Source organism: Aspergillus luchuensis, chromosome 1 (genome assembly GCF_016861625.1).
Source record: "Aspergillus luchuensis IFO 4308 DNA, chromosome 1, nearly complete sequence".
Classification (NCBI taxonomy): Eukaryota; Fungi; Ascomycota; class Eurotiomycetes; order Eurotiales; family Aspergillaceae; genus Aspergillus; species Aspergillus luchuensis.
Window position 1 is genome coordinate 4710745 of NC_054849.1, and position 12758 is coordinate 4723502.

Below are 12758 nucleotides of genomic sequence, written 5' to 3' on the forward strand. Positions count from 1 at the left end.
AACCTCTCGACTTGTAAGTTCAAGAGTTGTTCCCATAGTAGACAGTAAAAGTAGGCTCATGCTGTTGCAACAACGTAACTCAGCCACGATGATTTCTTATCTACTTCTACTGCTCGACGTAACTACTGCCATTCTATGTTACAGGTTTCCAAAGTCAGGAAACTGTCATCTACATGTATTCACTGCCGGAACATTCACTGCATCCATGTATTGCACCAGATCCTTCACACCCTCTGTTACTACCTATTCGTCGCTCCCCCTCATTTACCTTACTCCTGGAGATTGAGCCTGTTCTGATGTCTTGATACTCAATTCTCCTGTTCTTCACCACTCTAGTCTCAGATTGCCACCCACCTACACAGAACGAGCTCTATAATCTTCAAAATGCCACCAGAACTCACTCTTGAATCCGACTACTCCTCACTTAGAGAATTGATCAAAGGCAGTTCTTCATCCTTTTCATGTTCCGGATCCATTGCTATCACTACCGATACCTCTGTCAAAGAATATGGTCACGTCCCTACCAAGTCCCGGCCCGTCAGAATCTTCTGGACCTCAAGGGACTCGGTGCCGCAGATGCTGGTTCTTCCTATATGCGAGAGAGATGACGTCGACGCTTCTGGTGCAGGAGCTTTGCAGCAGCTTGTCACTGACTGTGCCCCTGCTGGCTTTTCCAGACGTGGGAAGTACATTCTTGATCCTACTTTTTGCAAAGCCAGGGTGCTGAAACCTGCTCGCTTCGCCACTACTTTCCATCCGGTGGATCTTGGTATTCTTGATGAAATTGAGAAACAGCTGCTTCCGTCTTTCGATGCTGGTGCTAGCAGGAAATTGATCGCAGATCTCTCGAGCCTAATTGTTGGTCTCTTTCCCTTTTCTTTTGATTCAAAGGGGTATACAGTGGGAAGAATAAGGGACCACTTATTAAACATGAGGACAGGTCTACTCCAGCCCCAACGGCTTCATCCAGAAGCACATCAATATCCCCTACAGTGAGAATCAATTTGGCTTGCTCGTAGTGTGCCTGCCTTCCCAGTTCACCGGAGGGAACCTATATGTGCGACACAATAAGCAGGTTCGCGATTTGGACTGGAGCCCGGCCAGTTCCTCAACTATCCAGTGGGCTGCATTCTATAGTGACTGCAAGCTTGAGATTCTGCCTGTTACCGGGGGTGAATGCATCACTTTAATCTATGGACTCTATGCTGTAGGTGCTGGCGTGGGATATGTCCATCCTAAAACATCCCTCACGCCATGCATCCAGCCACTTAAGGCGGCGGTGATGAATATTCTGGGGAACCCTAATTTTATGAGACAAGGTACATCCTCAACCTATATCTACATCCTGCCTTCCCTTCTTACTGCCAAAGGAACTTGTTTATCTAGTTTGTGGCATATTTGACCTTTTGACAGGTGGCATCCTCGGGGCCTTCTGCTCCTACGCCTATCCCGCCTCAGAGAGCATTGCACATGTGCTAAAGGACGGCGATTATCTTCTCTACTTAGCCTTCAAGTCCTGTGGCCTAGACACCTGCGCGCTGGCTATTTCTAGCACTGGGGACTGGTATGCTACTATTTTCGAGCGGGCACAATCCAAAAACATCCCCATCCAACATAATGAGAAGAACAAGGCTGCCAAAGTATGATCCTCGCTCAAAACCTCTAACCCAATATACCTTGTATACTTGAGCGCATAGCATACGCTAACTGACAAACTCTCCATAGGTGGTGGCAAGTGAGGCTTGGCCATGCATTACTTTGCCAGGGGTGACGTGGGTGAATGAGCAGAACGAGGATAGTGTTGTGCTGAGACATAGCCCTGATGACACCGGAGCTGCTTCTTCTTCTGGCTACGGGAAAGGCACTCATAGGCCAACAAAACGGAGAAAAATTGACAAGTCGAAGACACCAGTGTACGTGGATGGCGCTATCTTCGCTGTGATTCCGCCGTGGAGGGTACGATTGTAGCTGCGGCACTTTGTAAATCCACAAGGTCAAGATCACGCATGTTGAATGGAGATGGCATGTCAAGAAGAGAGAAATTTGAGGTACAGCTTGTCCGAAAGGCAGGGACCGAGCAGATTTAGATATCTGAATAGGTACTACCAGCTACCAATCCAATGTTCCTTGCTTCTGAATATATCTTTATTTCACATAGCACTTACTTGAAACCTAGAATTGGACTCACGAAACATTATATAACTTTCCCCTAGTTACAAGGTCCTTTACAAAATCAGCAGTAATTGCAGAAAGCAAACTGACTCAGGATCTTAATATACATATCATACCCGGTTATCCCTTTAGGCCATGCATGACTCAAGGGTATGTACAGTATGATAGTATGATACAATATATGTAGTATTAACCTACATACGATATACCTCATCACAGAAAACAGTATTAGAAGCGAGGTGGTTTAGCCTCATGCTTCCATTTTATATCGAGAATTGATTCGGTATGGATGTATAGTAGACGAATAAAGAGCACAAAACACCAAATATACCATTAATCCATAATAAAAAGATATAATTTGTCATTCACAAACAGCCCAGTTCACAATAACAGAAGTGCATAAGAAAAATAAACAAAAAAAGGAAGATATAGCATGTCCTGGTTTCGATCCAGGGACCTCCGGGTTATGAGCCCGGCGCTCTTCCCCTGAGCTAACATGCTGCGGATGAAGATTTATACCCTCTCTTTGACATGATATTCCTGTGGGATGATACTCGGCCGAGAGTTAGCTTGATTAGGTTTAATTTGCCAAGGATAAGGCTATTCCTGCTGTATTGTAGGAGATTGATTATGGTTTTAATTTGGAGGTATATCTGCTACTACTGGAGTGGTCATGGGGTAGTGGGATTTGAAACTATATGTTCAGTAGTGATTACTCGGTGATTGTTTATAAGGTAGTGTATAATGATACCGGCTTTCTATTTCAATTGGTTGAATGGTATGCCAGCAATTCTACATTCAAGTGTGATCGTGTATATTGTGCACAGACAGTCGATTGATGCATTGACCAGCATAGCAGAGTTTCATGTGGTGGTCGTAGGCTGGCAGGAAGCAGAGATGGAATCATCTAATTCATTATTCTATCGAATCGAGAATGATTGCCATTTGACATCGTCTCAGAATAGTATCTTTCTTCAACCTGCTTGAATATCGTAATGAAGGATATGCCGGGTATCCTTCTCTTCTATCGAATAGCTAAGAAGGGATCTATCGCAGTCATCTGTTGCAGCTTTTACGTTGCAATCCTCGCAAACTGCCGTGGGATATATGTTTCCGCATTGTGTCGAGTATATATCGTCGTCAGACATGAAGCATTGTACACGTTCCCAGGACGGAATTGTACGGGGTTGCCACCAATTGGTGTTCCGCACATAGACAATGTTCGGTTCTATAATTCAGACACTCTGTTGTATGCATACATTGCGTCTTCTCCTTCAACTCATTCTTTCTGGATTGTTTCACTCTCATATTGTTCGTTACAACATTCTATGTATATTCCACCCATACAATGCTAAATTCCTGCTCATATTGAGATCCCTTAACCTAAGTCACAGCAGAAAGAAGTAAACAAAGACAAAGACAACCCAACCCTACATCAACAATCACCACACGCAACCTAACCAAATATATCCTACTTACCTATCCCCAACAACAATACCACCAAGTTCTAACTAACTCAAACATCAAACCCCATCATGACAGAGACAGAATCCAGCCAAATGAATACATAAACCAATTACCAAACATACTCCACCTAGCCTGGTAGTAGTAGGCTAGTAGCCTACTCAGTCCGTACCCACCCAAGCCCAGTGGCGGGCCAAGCACTGGCCGCGCCCCTCTCCTTCCATCCATCCATCCATCCATCCATCCTTCGTTTCCACTCCACTAAAGTTAGTCAGTCTAGCAGCTCCAGTCAAATAATATTCTCCCACCAACGGAAAGGACCCGAAATAATAGCAATAAATAATAACAATGATAAATAAATAACAATGAAAAAGAGAAAGAAGAAAAAACCCCTCAAACTCTAACACCTCTACGCAGTTCCAGACTCCAGAACCTTTCAATTGCTTACAATTAGATCTGTTGGTGGGCAAGTTGACAAATAATTTCTCCGTCGGGTTTCTGGATTAGTTATAGTTAGATGGGAAGGAGCGGGATTTGGGTGGTGGTAAACTAGTTCATATTCTTATTTGATCTAATTCTTATTCCTTGAAGGAAATATTATAATTTGTTATATTGTATATATACTATATAGGCTATATGTTATAGGAATTATAGATGCACTGAACTTTGTATAGTAGTAAAAACATGTGAAAAGTGGTCAAAAACCTGGTCTGTCGATATTAATTAAATTAACCCACCCGCTCGGGTATATTTTACTTTCAAGTCAAATCACTTACTATATATGAAAGAAAACGGCGAAGATCACATTAAGACATTGACTTGTTTCTGAGCTGAGCTGAGCTGAGCCGAGCAAAGCAGAGCACGGTTCAAAGGATGAACGGAACTAGTTTACTGAGAATCTAACTCAATAATACCCAGCAATTATACATGAAAATACCCACTCATTCAAACATAGATGGCAAGGAATAACCATCTTCCAGCAGGTTTAATTCTATTTACTATGTAGTTAGTTAGGTCGAAGCGATCTACCAACAAGGGAAGAGAGAAAGTGAAAGAGGAGAAGAGGGGAAGGACGCGAGTCGTCCGTCAAAAGCTTACTTGCAAACTGCAGTAGGGAAAAGGAAAGGAAAGGAAAGGAAAAAAAAGTTCCAGGCCAGGCGAGGCCAGCCTTGTTTACTATTTAGTTACCTTCTTACTTAACTAGAATTACTTAGTTGACACAAGTTGACAAATGTGGCTGGCCGTCTTTACTTTAATGAGGATTTCTTGCAGCGAAAAGGCCGTGGAAGTTACCTACTAAGTAAGTGTGTGTGTGTTTTTGCTTTTTTTCCCCCTTTGTTTGTTTGACTGCTATGTTTCTGCTAGTTGCTTATTTTGCTGGTTAGTACTTCCGTGGGTTCCTATTGGTATATATTTTAAGGGCTAAGCTATGTAGGAAGTAAGTAGTATTTGTATAGCTAGCTCACTTGGTATGTATGCATCTGGATAGCAGGACTGTGTAGATAGAAGATCTGGGTGCAGTCAGTAAGTTAGCAACACGCCGTGCCCATAACCACTTACCAAGCAAACCCAACCAACCCACAATAACAATAACAACACCTACTAATCAAATCTCTCACAAGCCACGTGGAGTTCCAGTTTCCAGTCTGCATCCCATCCCAATAAGAAAACGTGAGTGGATGGAGACCTCATCACCCAATGAGAGAAAATCGAAAATGGAAAAAAAAAAAAGAGGGGGGTTTGGTTATAATTGTGGGAACTAAGAAACCTCCTGCTTGCTGCTGCCGCCGCCGCTGCGAACTGGAACGGCTTTGCTTGCTTGCTTGCTTGCCTAGTACGTACTTGCTTACAGTGGAGCGTGTTTCTCCCGTCGGGCGGATTCCCACTTGTTTCAATTTGTCGGGTCGGCTGGTGGATGAATGAGTGGGTGAGTGGATGAATGGGTCGGCAGAGTGGAAGGGGAGGCAAAAAAGAGGGCAAGTCGTATGTGGTCGTGTGCTTGCTTGCCTTGCTTGGTATTGGTACTTACCGTACGGGTTATTACTATTAGTTGTTAAGTATTGTTTGTTGTGGTTGTTGTGATGGGATGTGATGGTCGTACATTATTTGGGGGTTTGTTTTGGGGGTGTTTCATCGGATCGAAAGTTAGCTAATATTTATCCATTATTTGGGATGGATGAGGGATGTAAGAATTGATAGATATCGATAGGTATCAAGGTAGGCCACGAGGCTGAAGATAGACGATAAGAGAGAGACTGAAAGGGTATGAATTCGGAAGTATTCACCCAGAATCCTACTGTAGGACCTGAATAGACCTGCAATGCGGAGGAAATATGACGGGCTTATGATCTGTCCAACAAGGGATCCATCCTACATTCTGGGAAAGTTTGGTGGATGTGCAGATTGCAGATAGTACCTGTCTAACGGTAGTATTCCCCCCCCCCCTCCCCAATCTCACGGTCGGGTTACACACAACAACTGCGGGTTGATAGATCTATATGCGGCGGGAGATCTATCGCGACCGGCAAAAAGTATATCGCAGTCCCAGCGATAAGAGACAACACAACCGGGATACAAGGCATGCGGATTAACTTTCGAACTTATCATATAGTAGGCTAGAATTGTGCCGTCCTGAGACTACTGCACTGTGACGTGATGGGGGGAAATTAATTAATATTGTTCCTTCGACAGCAAGTATTCCTCCCCGATCGCAAAGCGGCTGTTGCTGGATTCACATCCTGGTCGCTGGTTCACCATAATTACCACGAGTTATGGTTGATGTCGGTTCGGCGAAACTTCGTCAAAACACGCGGGATGCCCGGGGATTCTTTGGTCTGTTTGGGACGTTCCGTTGCTGGGACACAAGGAGGGTCTTAGCTGAGATGGCTTGCGAGGGAAATCCTTCCGCTGCACTAGACTCAGTCCTATACTTGGCTGTAAGTATGCGTATAGAGTTCTTGCTGTACGCCATATACTCCGTATCCAAGGCACACTTCAAACTATCACCCACAGCGGCTGCACTCCGCATGCGGCAAGCGGTTGCTGCGTCCGGTGTCTGTCGCTCTCTGGATGGATCATCCGGCTGGCTGGAGATGGTCCGATCGCGCAGCAAGGTTCGACCCGACTTGAGTTGTCTCTCTCGTACTTTGGGGCAAGTATCAGACATTATCGATGCTACTGCGTCTCGTATCGAGTAGGAAGGTGGTAGCGGGATGCTCGATACTAAACTAATTACCGTCTTCCGCTAGAAGCTTACCATACAAGGGCGCAGGCAGCAAATCGGAGAAAGAAATGGCCGTGGTCGGGCAACTGCCCATGTTTTGGGGGGTGTTCCCGGAGGACTACAATAATCACAAGTATTAGGCGGGTTGATACCTCCTTGATCGTGTTGATGAAACCCCCCAATCTTACTGTGCTCCGGGCAGTGTAAGTGAACATACGTGGGCTGTCTCTAAAGGGAGGCTGTTGCATTGCCCAGACGGGAATACTCCGGAACTCCGGACCCCAAAGATTGAGGAATCAAGTGATAGACAGGAGGTGATTCGGATCTCTAACCCGAAGACTTTTTGTCGCTGAGTACGTATCTGCATGCGTACTTCAGTTGTTCCAGGGCGAGACCTGGAATGGATAGCGTCTGTTTCGTTCATCGAGAAAGGAATAACGGCCGTTGTCGGGCGGGAGGCGCAACACCTCGGTGGGTATATTCGTCAGTAGACTCAAACTCAAGAAGCATGGGAAGGATCCCGATCGTCCCCCAGACAGCATCATCATCATCTTCCATGTGACCAGCAGGATAGCCTCCCTTCCGAGCTCTTACTTAGTTGGGGTTGGAAGGGAGGGAATGGTGGCTGACAGCGGGATGAGGCTGCCTGCAGAGGATCCAATATTCGGATAGGCACCATGGAGGTTTAGTCCAGTAGTTCCGCTGTGTGATAATAGCCGCGCCAATCCTTGATTATATGGATGGGCTGTGATTGCTCCGGATGCGCATGCTCATCCCGTGTTTCTCATTCTGTGTCTGTGTCTGCCTCTGCCTTATGGAGCTTACCCAAGAATACATCACTGATCTCACTGGTCTAACTCGGTAAGTAAGTCTGGATGGCTATCGCGATGCGACTAGTCTAGTCAGTCGCTGGGATAAATGCTGGATCCCCCCACTTGGAATCCTGGGCTGCACTCGGTAAGTAACTGGGATAGTGCCGAAGGGGGATCAAGGTGCGACCCTGGTTCGTATCGGAACCCTCGGGCATGGGAGGCGGCAATGATTTGATGCACATAGGATCTATGACCCTATGATTGCGATCAGGCGGAATGCTTCCTTTCCTTTCCTTCTTTCTTTTTCTTCGCTTTATCCCCCTTCCCCTCCTGCTTCCCATTGCTTTTTTGGTTCAATGAAGTCAAGGGACATAAAATAAAAAAGAAAGAAAAAAATAATAGAAAGAAAGAAAAAAAGTAAAATCAAAAAGGGGGAAAGGAGATCAGCAAAGAAAATAATCCCAGGGTGCATTCCTGTAATTGAAGTTCCTTGCCGAACATGGCTGGATTGGGAAAGTTCCTGGTCGGAAGCGACCAGCTCGGTTGCTGACCGTTTATCCATGCTGGGGAACCGGTCGGTGGTTCGAGTCTGGAGAGCTGATGACTGATGATTGATGAGAGTGTGTGAGAGTCAGATCCTACCTTAGTTAATTAAACTAATTACTAGTCACCTAGATGCTCACGTTGTGGATATACAACCAAAATTAAAAAAGGGTAACATTTTTTATGGAGCATACGACCATCCTCCCTGCCACCGGATATACGAAAAGAAAACCAGAAGGCAAAGGGGAAAAAATGGCGCAGGTGATAATTTGACTTCTTCCATCCCTCGTTCTACAGACCTTCGATTGCGTAAAATCCAGGTTTAGCGGCCAAACGCCGTCCCGTCAAATTGGGTACGGAAGTTTGTTTGGGTCGAGTCCATCGGGCGCGGTGACGGGTTGGGTTTAGATAGTTCTGGGTAGTACCACCACCACAACCACATCCAGCGTCACTAATTCGTCTAGTCGAGTCTGTCCCATAGTCACTCGGTAACTCCGGGGTTGATGGCTTTTCCTCTTCTGCTTCCTTACAGCCGGATTACACCCGGGGTTATTGTCCGCCTTGCTGTTTTTCCTGGTTCACCCTCATCAGCCATTCATTCCATCGGTGGAAATGGGGAACGAAGAACCGTTGGAATGGTTACGCAAAGGAGTAACTGGCCATGTGTGAAGGAGGGTAAAGGAAGGGCCATGATCGACAAACATTGGGCGGGTAATCATTTTCATTCTGGTTCCTATTGATCTGATGCCGTTTAGGCGCCCCCTCCCCCTTCTCCTCCGTCTGAACCAGAATGCTGGCTGGCTCACTAGTCAGTCATGCCCTCCCCATGCTTGTGTCTCTTTCATACTCCATCTGGGCAATCTAGTCGCATATTAGGCCGGAACCGTTTTCTGTCGGGCTCCATCCGCTGACAGGCTGAAGGGAGACTAGGAGCTCTAGTGAATTTCAGCCTGCAACAGACGATTCGTCTAAGGGAGAATCAGATAAATAAGCGCAATAAGAGAGGCGGATGCCAAGTAGATAGTAAGTCGCAGGAATGGGGAATGGATATTGTCGGAAAAGACCCCTCCACAGTTTGTCATCGTTAATATTGGGATTTTGGGATCCCGGATACTACTCCGTCTAGTTAATTTATCTTTCACCACTACTAGTTGTAGTTATAGTTCCGGTACGGTAAGTTCCCTTGTCGCCTAGTAGTTGAAGCCCAACCGGATTCATTCATTCATTCTTTCTTTCTTTCTTGGATGGCAAGCAGGCAGAGAAGAAAGGGAGGGAGGGAGGGAGGGGGGAGGGATGTGCTTTGGCCCCCAGAGCCACTGGAAGCACAACAGGTTGGTAATCGGATAGTTGCTTGAAATTATTGGATGGTTGGGCTGTCTTTGACCACTGTTTAGGCAGATCGAGGACTTTACTACCACCACTGTAAAATAAGTAATTCACTTATCAGCAATAACTAAAAGTAGGGCTTAGTCTACTGTGTGTATGTAGTAGTAGTATAGATGGGAGGGGATGGAACCGGAAAGTACCATACCGAACCATACCAGACGGTAATTACCAACCCGAGCCAGGCCAGCCCCGGCCAGACCCTCTCTTTGCCTCTTCCATTTTCATAACGCAGCCGATGCACCGCTCCACTTCCGGGCTTCTCTTGTTCCCTCCCCCCCCCCCCTTCTACTTACCTTTCCGATATCCTTTCCCTCCACTACTACTACAACTTACTACTACTGGCTCATACTACTACTTACTCTTCCCAGTAAAGTCGCTAATCAATGCCTCTCTCTTTCTTTCACTCTCTCCATAGAGTCTGGAGTAAAACTAACTAGTAGACTTCCTACTCGTCCATTCCCTTCTCTCCCTCTCAGCCACTTAATATATACTCTTATCCTTACCCTCCGTCTCGTCCCTCTCTTCTCTTCTTCTTCTTCTTTCCCTCCTTTCCTTTTTACTTTCCCCCACACCGTCTTTGTTCTGCGAGCTGGTCTTTGCAGCTTCACTGACTCTATTACCACTATTCTAATTACCATTACTACCCCAACATTGTTGTTCTCGTTGTGGGTGGTTCAATCCAACCTCTCAACCTTCCACTACAACCGTCTGGATCTGGATCTGCACCAGCCATACCCGGTTTCCCTCCCCTCCTCCCCTTCAACTTGCTGGTGGTTATTCTGCGTCATTGCCACGAAACCACCACCACATCGTCACCGTGACTCTTATCTGTGAAAGCATGTATTGCAATAATGCTCTAATATGGTTGCTGGGTTCTGCTAGACCATAACTTTCACGGATATGGATTTCATTGTAAGTGTGGCTTTCTTTTCCTGTCTCTTCCCCCCATGTGCCTTGGTGTGTGTGTGTGTGTGTGTGTGTGTATCTTTCGCATCGGTGAATGATGTTGGTGATGTGTGAGCATGACGTGCACTTTCATGTCTCACCGGGGACAATGCGTTTGGGCTTCTTTGCACTGAATTAGGCCTTTTCTTCCTTGCTCGCACCGCGCAATGCGCGCATAATGACCGCGTGCAACATGGCAGGGATCCTGACTCTTGCGCTTGTCCTTTTTCACCCCGTTTCTACACAATGGATCCCTGTCTGCTTTCTCCAGCTAACATATCCTCCCTCTACTAGCTTTCTTTGACGCATTTCTGCGAGGTGCATGGTCCTACCTCGATCATCTGCTCGCAGGTTCTACCGTTCCCCTGTTCACAATGCTATCCCGACAAATCTGATTCCTCTCCCGACGATACCCCTGCCACCTCTCACGACACCGTTTCATCTCACGGCCTGCAGAGCCGCACGAATAACAAACACACCCCAAACAAACCCTCAGAAAAGAATAACGACTCCTCCGAGAGGTCTCCCAGAATAGAAGACCATCCCTATTTCCTGAAAGGCCAGGCCACGCCGGCTGATACTCAACAAAGACTCAACTTTCTTGGTGGCGCAGACGGCGACACGTGCGCCAGTTGCAGCTTGACTCTCCCTGAAGATGTGAGCAAGCAGCTGCCCCCAGGTGCGCCAGGAACGGCCCGAAGTGACGGTAAAGGGAGGAACGGCAGTCCTGTTTTACGATCTAGAGAGGTAGTCTACTCTTGTGGGACCAGTCACGCCGACCACGATGATACCACACACGACCCGCATGTCCATGCTTCCTATCCGGACTCTCTTCATTCGGCCTCTGTTACATCGGACGCCTCCTGTCATACACACATCCTCACCTATCTTTCCTTGCGCGGGCCCCCCAACCCGGCTGATTACGCGCTTCTGCGACGCTCCTCCATTCGAACACTGAGTTGCGAACTCTTGCCCCGCGGTCTTTCCTCGGGCCCAATATGTTTTGGCGATTCTTCTGCAGGCTATACGATAGCTTACATTTTTCGCCTGCCCGACCCCATGGCTCGCGGGAAACGGCGTAGCTATGCCCTTGTCGCATTGGCAGGCAAAGACGCCGGTCGAGCATTCCGTGCCTGTCCTGTGATTTGGCGCGCATTCGGTCGCATTGCCACGGGCATTGTCAACTCGGCGGAGAAATACCAGGAAGAAGAAAAGCGTCGCGATGAACAAAACAACGCATCGAATAGACGCGGGAGCAAACAATATACACCTGTTTCTTCTTTCCTCACAGGGCGCGCCCTTGACCCAGACGGACAGCTTCGTCGACCGGGTCAAGTTCGAGCGAGAAACCTTTCGGAAATTGTGGGAAACCAATACATCTTTGCTGAAATACATGCACACTTTGTTGCGCTTCTGCAGCAGTTGGGTACGATGTTTGGAGCCTCGCCCATTTCAGAAGAACGATTCGTGTGCAGCACAGTGCGCGAAGAAGACGCCACTGCTTCACGGAAATCTTCTTTAGTTCCTGGTGGCAAGGAGAAGCCGCAGGATAAGCTTTCGCGCCAATACGAGGACAGCGATCTGGGAATGTCCACTTTGGACATCTCCTCGGGCCCCAAGCCGATTCCTATTGCACCTCGCCGACCAGTGATCGCATAGCCTGTGCATCATATTTGCTTACGGCATACCTTAATTGGCTGCATTATCACATTCGGGCCAATCACATGTTCATTTTTTGAAAGCGGAGCATTTCAACCGTTATCCGCGATTCGACTGTCATCATACATGCAGTCAGCAGTCTCATGTGACAGTTACAACCCTCACATGATTGACATCATTTCGGCGTTTACTTCCGGTACATGGACAGGACTTGATATAGACTACGGCGTGTTTTTTATTCCCAGAAGGAGGCGGAGTTTCGGCACATTTACAGGAAGCATGGCTTTTTGAGTTTATATTCTCTTTCTATTCCCCCAGAGCGTGGGTAGATAAGCGATTTGCGTTTTGTTCTATTCCGCCTCACCCTTTCGATTCTTTCCGACGTGATTCGGACTGTTTTATTACGACTTCTATTAATCGCCAGAAGCGGACGACTTGACGGACGCTTGTTTTCACATGATTGAATGTCATTACGAGGCAACGAAGGATGCACTTGTGAGGCATTTGGCATGACATGCATGTATGTACTTTTACGGAAAGGGGACTTACTTTAT

At 46.8% G+C, this 12758-nt stretch overlaps 3 protein-coding genes and 1 non-coding gene across 4 annotated transcripts; 2 read left to right on the forward strand and 2 right to left on the reverse strand.

Moving 5' to 3' along the window:
• Positions 1-384: 384 nt before the first annotated feature.
• Positions 385-1968, forward strand: AKAW2_11575S (uncharacterized protein; the record flags this gene model as incomplete). Its single annotated transcript, XM_041684074.1, has 4 exons — positions 385-858; positions 941-1319; positions 1414-1640; positions 1726-1968. 4 exons carry the CDS (start codon positions 385-387, stop codon positions 1966-1968), a joined length of 1323 nt encoding a protein of 440 aa, XP_041538295.1.
• A 633-nt stretch (positions 1969-2601) lies between these two features.
• AKAW2_t10032A lies at positions 2602-2673 on the reverse strand. Its single transcript has one exon. It is a non-coding gene; the product is annotated as a tRNA-Met (tRNA).
• Positions 2674-6436: 3763 nt separating this feature from the next.
• AKAW2_11576A (uncharacterized protein) lies at positions 6437-6802 on the reverse strand (the record flags this gene model as incomplete). Its single annotated transcript, XM_041684075.1, has 1 exon — positions 6437-6802. One exon carries the CDS (start codon positions 6800-6802, stop codon positions 6437-6439), a length of 366 nt encoding a protein of 121 aa, XP_041538296.1.
• A 3698-nt stretch (positions 6803-10500) lies between these two features.
• Positions 10501-12204, forward strand: AKAW2_11577S (folliculin domain-containing protein; the record flags this gene model as incomplete). Its single annotated transcript, XM_041684076.1, has 2 exons — positions 10501-10512; positions 10840-12204. The coding sequence occupies 2 exons, from the start codon at positions 10501-10503 to the stop codon at positions 12202-12204; spliced, it is 1377 nt and encodes a 458-aa protein (XP_041538297.1).
• Positions 12205-12758: the final 554 nt, after the last annotated feature.